Genomic DNA, 13,195 nt, shown 5'->3' on the forward strand with positions numbered 1-13,195 from the left:
AGGAGAGAGACAAGGTGGCTTGGGATGCCCATCCCACTAAGAACTTGCCACAATTTATTATGATCCACACAGTCAAAGGCTTTAGAATAGTCAATGAAGCAGAAGTAGATGTTTTTCTGAAACTCCCTGCCTTTCTCCATTATCCAGCGGATATTGGCAATCTGGTCTCTCGTTCCTCTGCCTTTTCTGAACCCAGCTTGAACATCTGGCAACTCTCGCTCCATGTATTGCTGGATTCTTCCTTGAAGGATCTTGAGCATTACCTTACTGGCATGAGAAATAAGGGCCACTGTACGGAAGTTTGAGCAGTCTTTCGCATTTCCCTTTTTTGGTATGGGGATATAAGTTGATTTTTTCCAGTCTGATGGCCATTCTTGTGTTTTCCATATTTGCTGGCAAATGGCATGCATCACCTTGACAGCATCATCTTTTAAGATTTTAAACAGTTCAGCTGGGATCCCGTCGTCTCCTGCTGCCTTGTTGTTAGCAATGCTTCTTAAGGCCCATTCAACCTCACTCCTCAGGATGTCTGGTTCTAATTCATTCACCATACCGTCAAAACTATCCTCAATATTATTATCCTTCCTATACAGATCTTCTGTATAGTCTCGCCACCTTCTCTTGATCTCTTCAGCTTCTGTTAGGTCCCTGCCATCTTTGTTTCTTATCATACCAATTTTTGCCTGAAATTTACCTCCAATGTTTCTAATTTTCTGGAGGAGGTCTCTTGTCCTTCCTATTCTGTTGTCTTCTTCCACTTCCATGCATTGCTTATTTAAAAATAGTTCCTTATCTCTTCTGGTTTGCCTTATGACTCCTTAATTTGCTTTTTTAGCAATCCACAGTATCTCCAACATCTCAAACGAGCCAATTTTCATGCACCTCCAAACAGAAGGGCCCAACTAGATGGCCAGAGGGGAGCACCTGAATCCTTCTGCGAAAGACCAGTTGGTTCAGGCCTGTGTTCCCAACAGTTGGCAGAAGGGAAGGATCTAAGGAACCTTTCTGCAGGTAGCCTACTCTGGGGTGAATTTGAGGTTTATCTCTGTAGGCTTAGTGCAGTGGTTCTCAACCTTTGGGTTCCAGCCAGTTTACCAGGTGTTAGGATTTCTAAGAGTTGAAGGCCAAAACATCTGGGGACACACAGATTGAGAACCACTGGCTTAGGAGGTTCCCCAAAATATCTTCCTTAGGGCTTTCCTTGGGTGTTTGCTTCTCTCCTATAGGGCTTAATGATCTGGTGGGAGGTTCCCAGGGATGGCCTTCCAGTAATGACCGGCCGGGACAGTAAACCATCAATATGAAGTGCCCCCGGAGTCAGGTGTTTCACCCAGTGGTTGGTTTGGTAGGTGGTCCCAGAAAGTAAGGTTGCTTACCTGTAACCATGTTTCTTCTAGTGGTTAACTGTGAAATTCACACCTGTGGTATTTCCCTGCGTCCACGCAGCTGACTCGGATCTTTCTTGAAAGCTTTACCTAATTAGGGACTCCAGCCCCGCCCATCTACTCCTAATAAAGCCAGGCAGCGGGGCTTGGAGCCTTAGTTCCGTACCGCGAAAGACAGTCGGAGATAAAAGGCATGACAGAATGTGGGGAGGATGGGCGGGTTGTGTGAATTTCACAGTTAACCACTAGAAGAAACATGGTTACAGGTAAGCAACCTTACTTTCTTCTGCGTGGTACTGTGAAATCCACACCTGTGGTAGACTAGCGAGCAGTCCCACGGATGGTGGGTGTCATGCTAGTGCAGAAAAAAGTACTGCTCTCCCAAAAGCCGTCTCCTTCTTGGAAGCTAAATCCAATTTATAATGGGAGGCAAAAGTATGCGGTGTTGACCATATGGCCACCCGACAGATATCATCCAGAGGTACACCGTGCAAAAAAGCCATGGAGGCTGCCAATGCTCTAGTGGAATGAGCATGGATCTGAACAGGTAAGTCCAGTGCTGCCATTTTATAAGCTAGCCGGATAGCTGCAACTATCCAGGCCGCCACCTCTGGGTAGAAACAGGAAAGCCCACAGTATCCCTACGGTACTTAACAAAAAATCGTAGTGAGTTCCGTAATGGAGCTGTGCGGTGGACATAAAAAGCAAGAGCCCTCCGCACATCAAGAAGGTGCAAAGACTGCTCCAGGGGAGTAAAAGGATTTGGAAATAAGGTTGGAAGGACAATGTCCTGAGACATATGAAACTATGATGCTGCCTTAGGTAAGAAGGGAATGTCTGTGCCCAGCATGACCTTATCCTTATGAAATTTCACGTAAGGACTATCGACTCAAGAGCCATAAGCTCGCTAGCACGACGAGTAAAAGTAATAGGCACTAAAAATGCTGTTTTCCATGATAGATGGAACATGTCAGAAGTGGCCATTGGCTCAAATGGTGGTTTCATAAGGGCGGAAAGAACAACCTCCAACCTCCAAGAGGGGGGCACAGGCCTACTTGAGGCCAGAAATTTCTAAAGCCTTGCAGAAATCTCTTAACAAGAGGATCGGATAAAGGAGAGGGAAGAGAATGCTTGCTTCTAAACTAATCTATATTTGCCAGATTGACCTTCAAGAATGATAATGAGAGTCCTGTATCTGACAGAGAAATAAAAAAATCCAGGAGGAGGGAAGTGGAAGCAGACAGAGGCTAAACCTCTTGCTTTTGTGAAAAAATGCAAAAATGACACCACTTACAAACGTAAGAATGTTTAGTGGCAGGTCTCAGGGCAAGGTCCAAAAAGCCCTTTACTGGTTGAGAGAGGGCTGAGGCTGGATCTGCCACGCCATCAACCGGAGCTGAGTAACCTGGGAGTACGGGACTGGGCTGTTGCCCATAGTCAGCAAGTCTGGTCTGAGTGGCAACTGAATGTAACAGCTGCCTGCAAGTTGGAGCAGAGTGACAAACCATGGCTGGCGAGGCCACCATGGCGTAATGAGAATGGAATCTACCTGCTCTGCTTGAAGACGAGAGACCACTCTGGACAGCAGTGGCAGTAGTGGAAAGATTTACAGGAGGGCGGATGTCCAATCCAGGAGGAAGGCATCTCCCAACAGCCTGTCTGTTGGAGGTAAGACGTGCTCCAAAGAACTGGCACTTCATGTTGGCGGGAGAGGCAAACAAGTCCAGAAGGGGAGTTTGCCATCTGACAAAGAGTTCCCATGCCTGGGAAGGATGAAGGGACCATTAGTGGTCAGTATAAACTGTCTGACTGAGGAAGCCAGCAAGAGAGTTCTTGATGAATGGCACTGATGGTTATGGTATACCAATCCCAGATTCTGATGATGAGGGCAAGCAAATCATAATCGTGGTGGTGGTGGTAAGCTGGACAATACTGTCCATGAGCAAATGACAGATAAGGTGCAGTGCCATTTCTACTGTGAGTAACTCCAAATAGTTGATGTGCTCTATGCCCTCTATGGCTGCCCAAGGACCATGGATGGTGTGACCCTTGAGGTGAGCTCACCACACTGAGAGGGAAGTGTCTGGTGCTAACATCGCCCACACAGAGATTGGAGCGATGAGTCCACTAGTTGAGAGACCTGTGGATGGCTAAAGGGACAATGAGACATTCATTGGGCTCATCTCGAAGTGCCCGAAGAAACCAATTCTGGAGAGGCCGAAGGTGCAAACAGGAGAAAGGAGTGGCAACTGTGGTGAATGCCCTGTGTCCCAAAAGGCACTGGACATCCCTGGCATGGATGTATGGCTTCTGCCAGACTCAAAGAGCTAATGAATGCAGATTCAGAAACCTGTCTTCTAGCAAGTAGGCCCTTGCATGCTAAGAGTCCAATATAGGCCCAATGAATTGGTTGTTTGGATAGGCTGAAGAAGAGATCTTACCTTGTTGATAAAAAGACCAAGCTTCTGCTACAAAGACAGAGTAAAGTGAATGTTTCTCTGTAGATACTCACAGGACTGTGCACCAACAACCAGCCATCAGTATAGGGGTAAACTACTACCCCGTGCACCCAGGGATGAGCCGGCATACAGCCATCTCCTTAGTAACACCTGTGGAGCTGTGGAGATACCATAATGAAGAACTTGAAATGAAAAGGCCTGACTGCTAGTAAAAAGTGACAAAAATCTACCTTCTTGTGGTCTAATCACCACATGAAAATAGGCATCCTTCAAATCAATGCTACTGAACCATGTCTTGCTGGATAACAGAGGGAGGATGGTTGGTAATGACAACATCTGAAATTTGCAATATGCAATATATGCATAAAGTCCTCTAAGGTCCAAAACTGGCCAAAGCCCACTGCCTTTCTTGGAAACCAAAAAGTATTTGGGGAAAGGGAAAAGGAAACATAGAAAGATGTAAAGAAGCTACTGCTCCTTCTTGAAACAAAGTAATTACCTCCTGCTATAACACAGGAGGAGGAGTGGCCCGTAGAGTCCCTACTGGGGACAGTTTGAGAAATTCAATTGCATAAACATGCTCTGTAATCTCCAACACCCATGAGTGAGAAGTGATCTAATGCCATGCATCTAAAAATGATGAGGTGGAGCTCCAAAAACTGGAGCTGAAGGGTTGGAGGCTATTAAAGAAGAGAAAATGCATGCTAAAAACACTGTTGGCCCTGATCTTCTTCTTTCCCTTAGTTTGTTGTCACCCCTGGTGGAAAAATTAAGTCTCCCAGCTACAGGGGCCCTAGAGTTCTGGCCCTGCTGAGGACTGAAGGAAACAGGTCATGAAGGTTGATGATAATTAAGCTGAGGGGCTGGCCACCATAATCTAGGCTAGATTGTGGTAAAAAGCCAAACTTAGAAGCAGCCTGTCAAATCTTGTGCGTACTTTTGAAGTGAGGGTCTGTATCAGGATGAAACAGACTATGTTCTGCCATGGGCAGTTATTCTGCCATTGTTCTGCCTTCTTTGGAGAGGGTAGAGGATCTCAGCCAACCATGCTGGTGGATGGCTGCTGCAACAGCAGCAAACACCTTTAGTACTGTATTGGTGCTGTGCTGAGCCAGAGCTTTCTGATGAGAAGCTAAGGTGAGAGCTTACTGACAGAAAGCCCTTGGGATCTGTTGATGTTGTAGGGGAAGGAGATCCAAATAAGGTGGTGAGCTATGCCACAAGAGCACCTGATAGGCTGCCATACAAGCATGGTAATGAATCATGCAAGTGAGTAGGCTAGCAGTGGGGTGGATCTTCTTATCACAGTGGACTGACTTGAGGTGCCTTAGCTTTCTTGGATTAAACAACTCTGACCACAATAAAGTTCAGTTTAGTAGGCTTAACTAACCACTCTGCTGAAGAGGTGCCTATGCCTGGTGCTCAACTGAGAAAAGCAGATCCTCTAAGCAATCAAGGAGGAAAAATTAGGTAACACATCCTCTATGGAAGCTGGGATGGAAAAGTCCTCCTCAAGAGTAGGAGAAATCTGCTACTCATAGGAGTCAGAATCTACATCAGACTCATTGACTGGTTGCAGCTGAAAGGAAGCACCAGAATGAGCTTAGGAAAAAGTCTTATTAAACTCCTGAAAACCAAAAGAAGGGACTCCAAATCCTTGAGAAGGAAAGGAGGGTGCAGTTTGTGCCTATTCAAAATAGTAGCAACCTACCTGTTGAGGCATGGGCTAAGTGGCAGATGGGGCCCAAAAGACAGAGTACTTACATTCTGAGCCTTCACTGAAGCTCCCAGGCGGCATGATGCAGAGGGAGGATGGTAGCCCGAAGGCCCCTCCAAGGAGTTATATTCCATGGGCTTAGACCCAAAGCCTTGGCTAGCCATCACTCACACAGGTGGCGTGGCTGCCTTGAGCCTCCCCTCCCCTGAGGGGGGCAAAAGCATGGCAGGGATCGTTGCAGCCCGAAGGCCCCTCCAAGGAGTTATATTCCATGGGCTTAGACCCAAAGCCTTGGCTAGCCATCACTCACAGGTGGCGTGGCTGCCTTGAGCCTCCCCTCCCCTGAGGGGGGCAAAAGCATGGCAGGGATCATTGCAGCGTCCACTGCCTGCTGGGGTAAATGGGGCAGGGAAAGCATGGGCAGTGAGAACAAGCTGTCCTCAAAAACAGAAACAGCTGAGAGGCGTGGCTGCAACCCAAAACAAAGTTATTGGCACCAAGCCACAGTGGCATTTTGCTGCCACAAGCTCTACCAGTTCCTGGTTCTGTAAAGGGGTGGTAGGCTGTTCAAAAGTCTTCTTCCCTCCTGCTTTCTGAGCGAGGGGAACAGAAGAAAAAGAAGGTAAGTTACTGCCCATTGCCAAAGGTAAAAAAGCCTGCACCTCAGAGGACACGGCACTTTTTTTATTTATTTAGAGGGAGGGAGTGGGTTTGTCCTCCCACTAGCAAGAAACACAAAGGGGGTAGGAGTCACCCTGGAGCAACTTCCCCCCATAAGCCATACATTTCAAAGTTGAAGAAAATGTCATACTGGCCTGAATAGGATAAACAAAGGTCCCAGAACACAAGTTGAAATTGCTGTCTGTTAGAGTAGTCAAACTGGAGTCCTTGAGTCAAACCAATAGTTGTTTTAGGAGAGAACACCGAGTTGTTGCTGCTTTCGCGGAGAAAAGGAACTAAGGCTCCAAGCCCCGCTGCCTGGCTTTATTAGGAGTAGATGGGCGGGGCTGGAGTCCCTAATTAGGAAAAGCTTTCAAGAAAGATCCGAGTCAGCTGCGTGGACGCAGGGAAATACCACAGGTGTGGATTTCACAGTACCATGCAGAAGAAAGATACCTGGTCTCACACCTTTACCTATGTCACAGTCCCCCCCCCCCCAACTAGTCAATTAGCTCAATAGGTCAATAAATGGCCCATTTATTTCTCCACATCTTGTGTCTAACCTCTTTATTTTGTGGTGGGGATTCAACTTCCTGTTATCTTTCTTCACTGTCCAGCTTTCACAAACATAGAAATCAAAAATACTATGGCCTAAATATTTCTAACTTTGGCATTTAACAATATCTCTTTATACTTGGAAAGTCTTATTTCTTTCCTTCATGGCTGCTTTTCAAAGTTTTAGTCTTCTGTTTGTTTTTTTAACTATGGTTCCCATTTTGGTTCATGACTGAACTAATGTATAAGAAATCTTTAACTTCAACGTCTTTGTTACCCACTATAAAGTTATGTAAATAACCTAAGATGATTATTTTTGTCTTCTTCATTCAGCTGTTCCCCTGTATTTGTACTTTCTGCCTTAACTTTCATCAGCAGTTGTTCCAAGCTTTTGTTATTTTCTTCAAGTGATATCCATATCTTAAATTGTCGATGTTCTTTCCATACTTTTCCTATCCACTTTCCCAGAGTCTAAGCCTGCTTTCTGTATATGTTAAAAATTAAATTAAACAGTTAAATTATGATAAAGGTGATAACAGGCAGCCTTGCCAGTATGTGTTTCTCCCAACTCATTTCCTATTCATTTCTTTTTCTTTTACCTATACAGATTCGTATCAAGCGTGCTTTTAATTTCAATATATTTCCAGAAGGCACGGCATTCCACAAAGCAACTCATTTTTATTGTTGGCATACAATTTGAAAAACACAATAGAGATAATTATAGTTATTTTATCTCTTTGCCTCTGCTGAAGGTAAAATTAAACCTATGTGTAAGCCCCCAAGAGTTTCAACTATCAAGTCTAATATATCTAGGAGATGTTCTTTTATTATAATGTGTACATTTGTCTCCTTTGTCCATACTTTAATTTAATGTTTCTGATAGCCCCTAGAGTTAGATAAGACATTTTACAAAGCACCTAATCAAAGTTTATGGCAAAGTTGCTGGTTATATACTAAAGTAGTTAAATCCTTGGGGAGAAATTTATAACATCAATGAGAGAAAGCATGCAGCATATCCAAAAGAACCTCTGGACCATTTGATCTGTTTCAAAAGCACTAATGCTACCTTTGAGATGAGATAATATAGTCTTTGCTCATTTTCACATTCATTATAAATTAAGGAGTAGCCAGCAGGGAGTAAGAAACATAAAATTCACTTTGGGAGAGAATTTAGCACATCTAATGAAGGCGCTTGGGCCAGTGAAATGAAAGAAAAACATATACATATTTTCTTGATGGGATCCATGAAACAAGTTGTTATTTTTGTGCCTATAACCCTTCAAGAAGTCTTCTAAACCCCTTCAAAGCATATGACCTCCTGGAACTGAGAGTATTGGCCCTTCCACACAGCCATATAATCCAGTATATCAAGGCAGAAAATCCCACAATATCTGCTTTGAACTGGGTTATCTGAGTCCACACTGCCATATATTTCAGCAGATAATATGGGATTTTATTCAGCTTTGTGGAAGGGGCCTGAGTGGAAAACAGAATTAGGGCAAGGAGAGAAAGGCCAAAAGAGAACAGAATGAGTGGTGGAAATTGTAATTATTCAAACCCACAGCACTTTGTGAGAAGTAAACATACTATAGAGATTTGAACCTTAGCCTCCAGTCATAGTCCAGTGCTCAAACTACTAAACCTCTTGGCCTTATATAATAACATAAAATCAATAAAACCAGAGAATAGAAATTACTAACAGACAACTCCTGCACTAATACGATCACCGGGTTTTTTTTATTTAAATAAAAGCAAGAACAGCAGAAAGACCACTTGCCAAATTTGTTATGTAGTTTGCTACACATAAAACACTCCAAGGCTTGCTGTTGTGAATGTGGCTGTAGGTCACTTTTCCTATTCAAAGTGGATAGAAAAATGGATCCCTAGGGTTTAGCAGGTGTTGTAAAATGGATCCCTAGGGTTTAGCAGGTATTGTATGTGTGTTGTGTTGGAGAGCAACAATCCTATTTATTTATGATATTTCTACCCCGTTTTTCTCCACATTTGGCAACTATTAGATGCCTTCACAAAGCAATACACAACTAAAACATTTAAATAACATTATGAAATATATTAAAACATATAAAACAATACCTTCACTATTAACCATGTCATCCAAAGTCATAGTCTGGGCCATTCCTATGGTCATTATACATAATTCCATATTTATCTATCTACTAGCCATCCCCTGGTACGTGTTGCTGTGGATCAGTATGTGTATATGTGTTGTGTGTGTGTATGTATGTGTATATGTGTATATATGTGGTTTTGCAATGTGTTGTAATATATTTTTTATTTTTTGGCTTTTTAAGTCTCTTCTGCTGTGTTTTTCAGTGTTTTTATGAGTGACGGTCACTTGTTGGCCCAGTAGGTGTATTGGGGCCAAATTTGGTGTCAATTCATCCAGTGGACTTTGAGTTATGTTAATCCCGCAAAAGAACATTACATTTTTATTTATATAGATTATCTGTCTACTGTCTCTTATGTATTAACCCTAGTGGGTTTGACATTGTAAGACAACCTTTTGCTGAACACACAATTGCTCTCCATTCTTCCATTGCTCATTTGTCCCTCTCACAACTATGCCATTCTATTGTATGCTTCCATTGGGGGCTAGGTTTCACTGTTGTCTTACTTTGAAAATACACAGACATTACACCAGCTACCAAGAGCCATTTGCTGTCTTTCTTCTAATCATAATACTACTACTTCTTGAGTATTTATGACTTATTACAATCTATTACAAAGAGAATCGCTTCATGCCATATCATGTTCTAATGATGTCAATAATGTGTTAAAATTGTAGAAATAAGTCCTGGGCTAATCTTTAAAAGTTTTCCCATTACTGGAAAAAATCTCACAAATTAATATAAATTAATATTTTCCAGATTCCAACAAGCTCTGCTTTGAAATTCCACCTCTTCTGATAGTTCTTGCAATATTAATGTACACTCTTGCATGAACCCCAATGAACTGAACCAACTCATTGCCAAAATGGAGCTTGTTTTTTAAACACTACTTACCTTTGAGGCTAATTCTGTAGGACGTTTTTTTTCTAGAAAACCTGAAACTTGTGGAAGTTCATGATCGTTCAGTTTAATGCTCCATATATATTGCAATGTTAGTAACAGATTTCCATATACCACCATAAAAGGTGAACTGATCATAGCATATTTCCTTCGATCACGGAGCATCCAAAGTATGCAGGACCATATCAACAACACAAATGTCAACCAACTGTGGTAAGTAATGCTCCAAGCCTCAAAAGAAAAGAAAAAGAAAGGTTACATTCACTACCACAAAATGTGAAAGCATATACTTTCATCTTCTCATAAAATGCTTCAGGTTATATGTTGAAAATGTGTAATGACTTCCACCCATTCAACTTTTTAAAAAAATGTAGGAAGGTTCAATTTAGAATAGTGGTATCACAAAGCTTGTTGAAACATTTTTTGAACGAGTGTAACACTTTATAATATTTTGATACGCCCTACATTTGATGTATGCCACGGTTTTCTGCTCCAAAGAACAAAACAAAACTATAACAAGTATTAAACATCTGGGATTTACTTGGATTCTTAGAACAATAATATTTTAGCCTCTTTACATTTAAACAATTTCTCTAATCACCCAGTATAGAACAAATACTGAACAAAGTGGGCTTTCTATAGTACAGCATATATACATGTATAGTGACACACAAACACACACTATATGTATTGTCCATTTATATGTGCTAAAGCTCAAGTTCTCCCAAGATTCAAAGGAGCACTACACCACCCCACTCCAAAATATTTTACACCACCTTTCAATGACTGAGCAAAAAGAACATAACATGAGGAAAATTTTTGCAAGCATTTATGTTTGTGCTATCAAGTCAGAAATTACACATTTAAATAATAGTGATAATTAAGTACCTTGATTACAAAACTGTCCCAGTTCTGAGATCAACCAATAATTAATAGATAATTCAACCTACCATCATAGCAATCAAAGCACACACATAGCTTTGCTTCATGATAAAATGGAAAACTGTGACCATAGCATGAACTTTGGAATTCTTCTCTTCTTCAGTATTTTCTTCTTCATCAGCCTCTTCCTGTTCCTCTTCCTCCTCTTTTGTTTCTAAAAGAATAAAACAAATGGTATTAGAAGGGCAAAATCCCATAAACATTGGCTGGATGCAAAGGTTCACTGTTCAAAGCACCTCTGATCTAACTCAGGCTCAAAAGTGGGATTCTTGAAACAGTACTCTGCAGGTAGAATGATTTAGGAAAGGTACTTTGGGACACTTTACTAGTGTAATAATTGTGCGAGCAGTTGTGTTTTCTCAAGGTATAAGTACGTTCCCTAGCACAGCTAATGTTTTTGCAAGCACAAGCACATAGTTATATTTCATTGTTAATATCACCATATTAACAGTGAAAGACCACTCTCTGCTTGTGAGCTAAGTTCAAAGTCTTTGTGCAACTATATGCAGTTGGTTGTGTAACTATGTGCAGGATCTTGGTCTACATTTTTTCCTCTTTCTTTACTTCATGAAAATTAATTTTAACTATGAAGTTATTGTAACTCAAGTGTCAAGCATTGAAGCTTGTAAGAAAACATATCAAACTTTCATAACAGTCTCATGTCCCAAGAAACTTCAGGAAAGAACACTAAAAAAGTAGGCCAAGTTTCTCTCCATGATACAACTTAGAAGAATGACAGATGGTGTATTTTAAACCACAATAACAAGGCTATAAGTGATTGGTCAGGTAGAATAATTTACTATGTTTCTTTGCTTGCATGTAGAAAAGAGGCAATGAACATTAGTTTTGTGTTCTAAAAACCTGATGCTGGCTTTAGCTTTTTTTTTTTTGGCTTAATTTTTAACTGAATGCAACTTTAAACATGGTTGCCTGGTTGTATGAAGAAACATACAACCCATCACATGATCTCAGAAACTGCTTTAAACATATAGCAGTTGGCCTATTAAAAGGACAGTTATGTAAAATTAACAGGAAAATGTATTCCAAAACAATTTGTGTGACTACCTAAGTCATCCACTGTTGGGTCCCATCTGTAGTGTGGTCTTGAGTATATATCTGCATTGGCAGGCCCATTCTCTATGGGACGTAAAGGGTGTATGTTCTGATAATCAAGAGGTGTGCCATTCACTGTCACCAGTAGAACCTGTTGAGGGTTAGAGGAGACAAATACTTTTGAAAAGACCCTATGCTAAAGAATTACATTTTTTAAAATAGCAGCAGTAGTTGAAGTTCTTTTTTTACTTACCCATCATATAGCTTACATAACAAACATATTATGAATATAGAAGAACAAATACATCTCTCACATAAAATGCATGTTGAAATGGAATAGTCAAACTAATTTACTATCTAATCGGCACATTTAATTGGAAATAAATTCCACTAAAATCAATTAATGTTATTTGCAAATAATTCTGTTCTTTTTAAAAAAAAGCTATTAGCACAAAGTTTTAATGTGAGTCAAGACCACAGCAAGATTCTAACAGATTTTCTTCTGAATTTCTCTATAAACCTTTACCTATAAAGTTTACATATACTGGCTCCAGGATCAGAAGAACCTTATAATGGATATTGGAACCTCACAAAGAATATGCTACAGAAGTCTATATATGAGTTTGGATATGAGAATCAATAACTGCTGAGTTTTCTGGAGATGTTAGCAGACCAGCTGATCTTGCAAAAAAAAAAGATAACTCTAGCAATTAGAGTCATTCATGCCTCCAGAGAAAACAATTCATGTGCATTTAAGTAGGCTTTCAATTGTTCAGGATCACTGAAAAATCATGAAACATCATTGCATATAAGCAATTAAATAGCAGAGAACAAAGCCTACTTGTATGCCTTCAATGTGTAGATAGGAATCCCAACATGGAAAGAATAGTTTTGTGCTGTTTGAAGTTCCACTTACAGACAATATTTCACAAGTCTTTCACAAGTTCTACACATCTAACTACCATGTAAATAAATATACCAGGAGATTTTTAACTATATGCGATATAACCAACACCCAGAGTGGAAATTAAATGTAATAATGCAACCATCTAGAGTACTAACATCAGTTGGCTTGTGTTCATCTTGAGTTATTGAGAGAAGCTGCAAAAGAAAACAAAAAGGAGTATTAGTTGGGAAATATAGCTGGAGCATAAAATATTTTAAAGAATATTAGCTTCTAGTCTCAAAATCGATAATTTGCTTTGAGGAACATGGAACATATTTCCAACTTCCTGGAAATGTATATAGAAGTAAACGGGCCACATTAAAATTGTATTATTGATAGATATTGTACAAAAAAATCACACTGAATCTTATGTGAAAAAAGTAAGTAAGTACGTGCTACAATTTAAGTTTTTGTAGGCCAGTGCTTTGAAAGGTATCTGATATGGTATT

General features: G+C 40.7%; 1 protein-coding gene across 2 annotated transcripts in view; it reads right to left on the reverse strand.

Moving 5' to 3' along the window:
• The window catches only part of PIEZO2 (piezo type mechanosensitive ion channel component 2), a 280,544-nt gene that overhangs the window by 85,368 nt on the left and 181,981 nt on the right, over positions 1-13,195 (reverse strand). For both annotated transcript variants that reach the window (XM_067467467.1, XM_067467468.1), the window contains exons 10-13: positions 12,863-12,901; positions 11,813-11,951; positions 10,756-10,901; positions 9,800-10,036 (exon numbers count right to left, since the gene is read on the reverse strand). In XM_067467467.1, the coding sequence (XP_067323568.1) occupies positions 9,800-10,036; positions 10,756-10,901; positions 11,813-11,951; positions 12,863-12,901 (561 nt within the window). The remainder of the gene's footprint in view (positions 1-9,799; positions 10,037-10,755; positions 10,902-11,812; positions 11,952-12,862; positions 12,902-13,195) is intronic.

This window comes from Anolis sagrei, chromosome 4 (assembly GCF_037176765.1).
Source record: "Anolis sagrei isolate rAnoSag1 chromosome 4, rAnoSag1.mat, whole genome shotgun sequence".
In the NCBI taxonomy this organism is placed as follows: Eukaryota; Metazoa; Chordata; class Lepidosauria; order Squamata; family Dactyloidae; genus Anolis; species Anolis sagrei.